This window comes from Herpailurus yagouaroundi, unplaced genomic scaffold (genome assembly GCF_014898765.1).
Source record: "Herpailurus yagouaroundi ecotype Mexico unplaced genomic scaffold, PumYag 77, whole genome shotgun sequence".
Taxonomy (NCBI): domain Eukaryota; kingdom Metazoa; phylum Chordata; class Mammalia; order Carnivora; family Felidae; genus Herpailurus; species Herpailurus yagouaroundi.
In genome coordinates this window covers 23,215,087-23,216,217 of record NW_024412388.1, presented here as the reverse complement: position 1 = coordinate 23,216,217, position 1,131 = coordinate 23,215,087, and the positions used below count along the sequence as shown (strand labels likewise).

General features: G+C 65.1%; 1 protein-coding gene across 1 annotated transcript in view; it reads left to right on the top strand.

Annotated features, from left to right (window-relative positions):
• MATN1 (matrilin 1) overlaps nucleotides 1-1,131 on the top strand; it is a 12,784-nt gene that overhangs the window by 7,813 nt on the left and 3,840 nt on the right. The window contains exon 3 of the mRNA XM_040471536.1: nucleotides 862-1,084. Within this exon, the coding sequence (XP_040327470.1) occupies nucleotides 862-1,084 (223 nt within the window). The remainder of the gene's footprint in view (nucleotides 1-861; nucleotides 1,085-1,131) is intronic.

Here is a 1,131-nt window from a genome sequence, read left to right as displayed (position 1 = left end):
GGGAGGGATACGGAAAAGAATAGTTCCTCTTCCTGGCTTCTTACCATGAATCATCTCACCGGGAGGGTGAGCTGCATTTCCAGCCCAGGCCTGCCTTAACCACCACACTACAGGCCAGGGGTTCGGGCCCCGGGGCCCAGGGTGGGGACCCGGGGATCAGAAGCAGGCCCGGGTCAGAAGCAGAGAAGCAGCAGGCAGGGCTGGATTCCGGGCCCCAGACTGGAGCAGAGCTGGGGGTGGCCAGGGCTGGGACCGGCCCCGGAGTCCCCTCTGTCTCCCTTCCCAGGGTACAAACAGAGGAGCGTTGTGGGAGGGGAGCAGACAGTGCTTTCCCCCACGGAAAGGGCAGGTAGCATCCTGGAGGGAGAAAAGGCCCCTTCCCAGGGCCTAAAGGGGAAAGATGGCCAGACTGGAGGCCGAGCCGCCGTTCGCTAGCCTCGCTCGCCCTCTGGTGGCCAACGGGCAGAACTGCATGGTGTCGGGCACACTTCAACTGCAGGGTTCTCAAGAGGTCCCAGTCTGAGGAGGGAGGCAGGGTCCTGCCCTCAGATGATCACAGAGGTGTCTGCCTGAAGGGGGAGAGATCCAGAGGCCCCAGTCAGAGGGGAGAACACCTCAGCCGGGTCTTTCAGTCAGAGGAAACCTCTCTCCTCTTCTGCTAGCCAGGTCCTCCTCCCTGGGGCAAGACCGTGGCGGGGAGTCAGACCCATCTGCAGTAGACTAGCTGCGTGACCTGGGCAAGGCTGGGCAGGCCTCTGGGGCCTCTGTGTCCTCCTCTGCTAGTGATCTCGGGGGCTTACTGGAGGGCCCAGCCCAGCCCAGGGCGGGAGGAAGACCTCTCACGCGCCCTGCGTGTCGCAGGTGGTCATCGTGGTGACGGACGGGAGGCCCCAGGACAGCGTGCGGGACGTGTCTGCACGGGCCCGGGCCAGCGGTATTGAGCTGTTCGCCATCGGCGTGGGCCGCGTGGACAAGGCCACGCTGCGGCAGATCGCCAGCGAGCCGCAGGACGAGCACGTCGACTACGTGGAGAGCTACAGCGTCATCGAAAAGCTGTCCAAGAAGTTCCAGGAGGCCTTCTGCGGTGCGCGGGGCTGGGAGGGGCTGGACGGGGCTGGACGGGGCTGGACG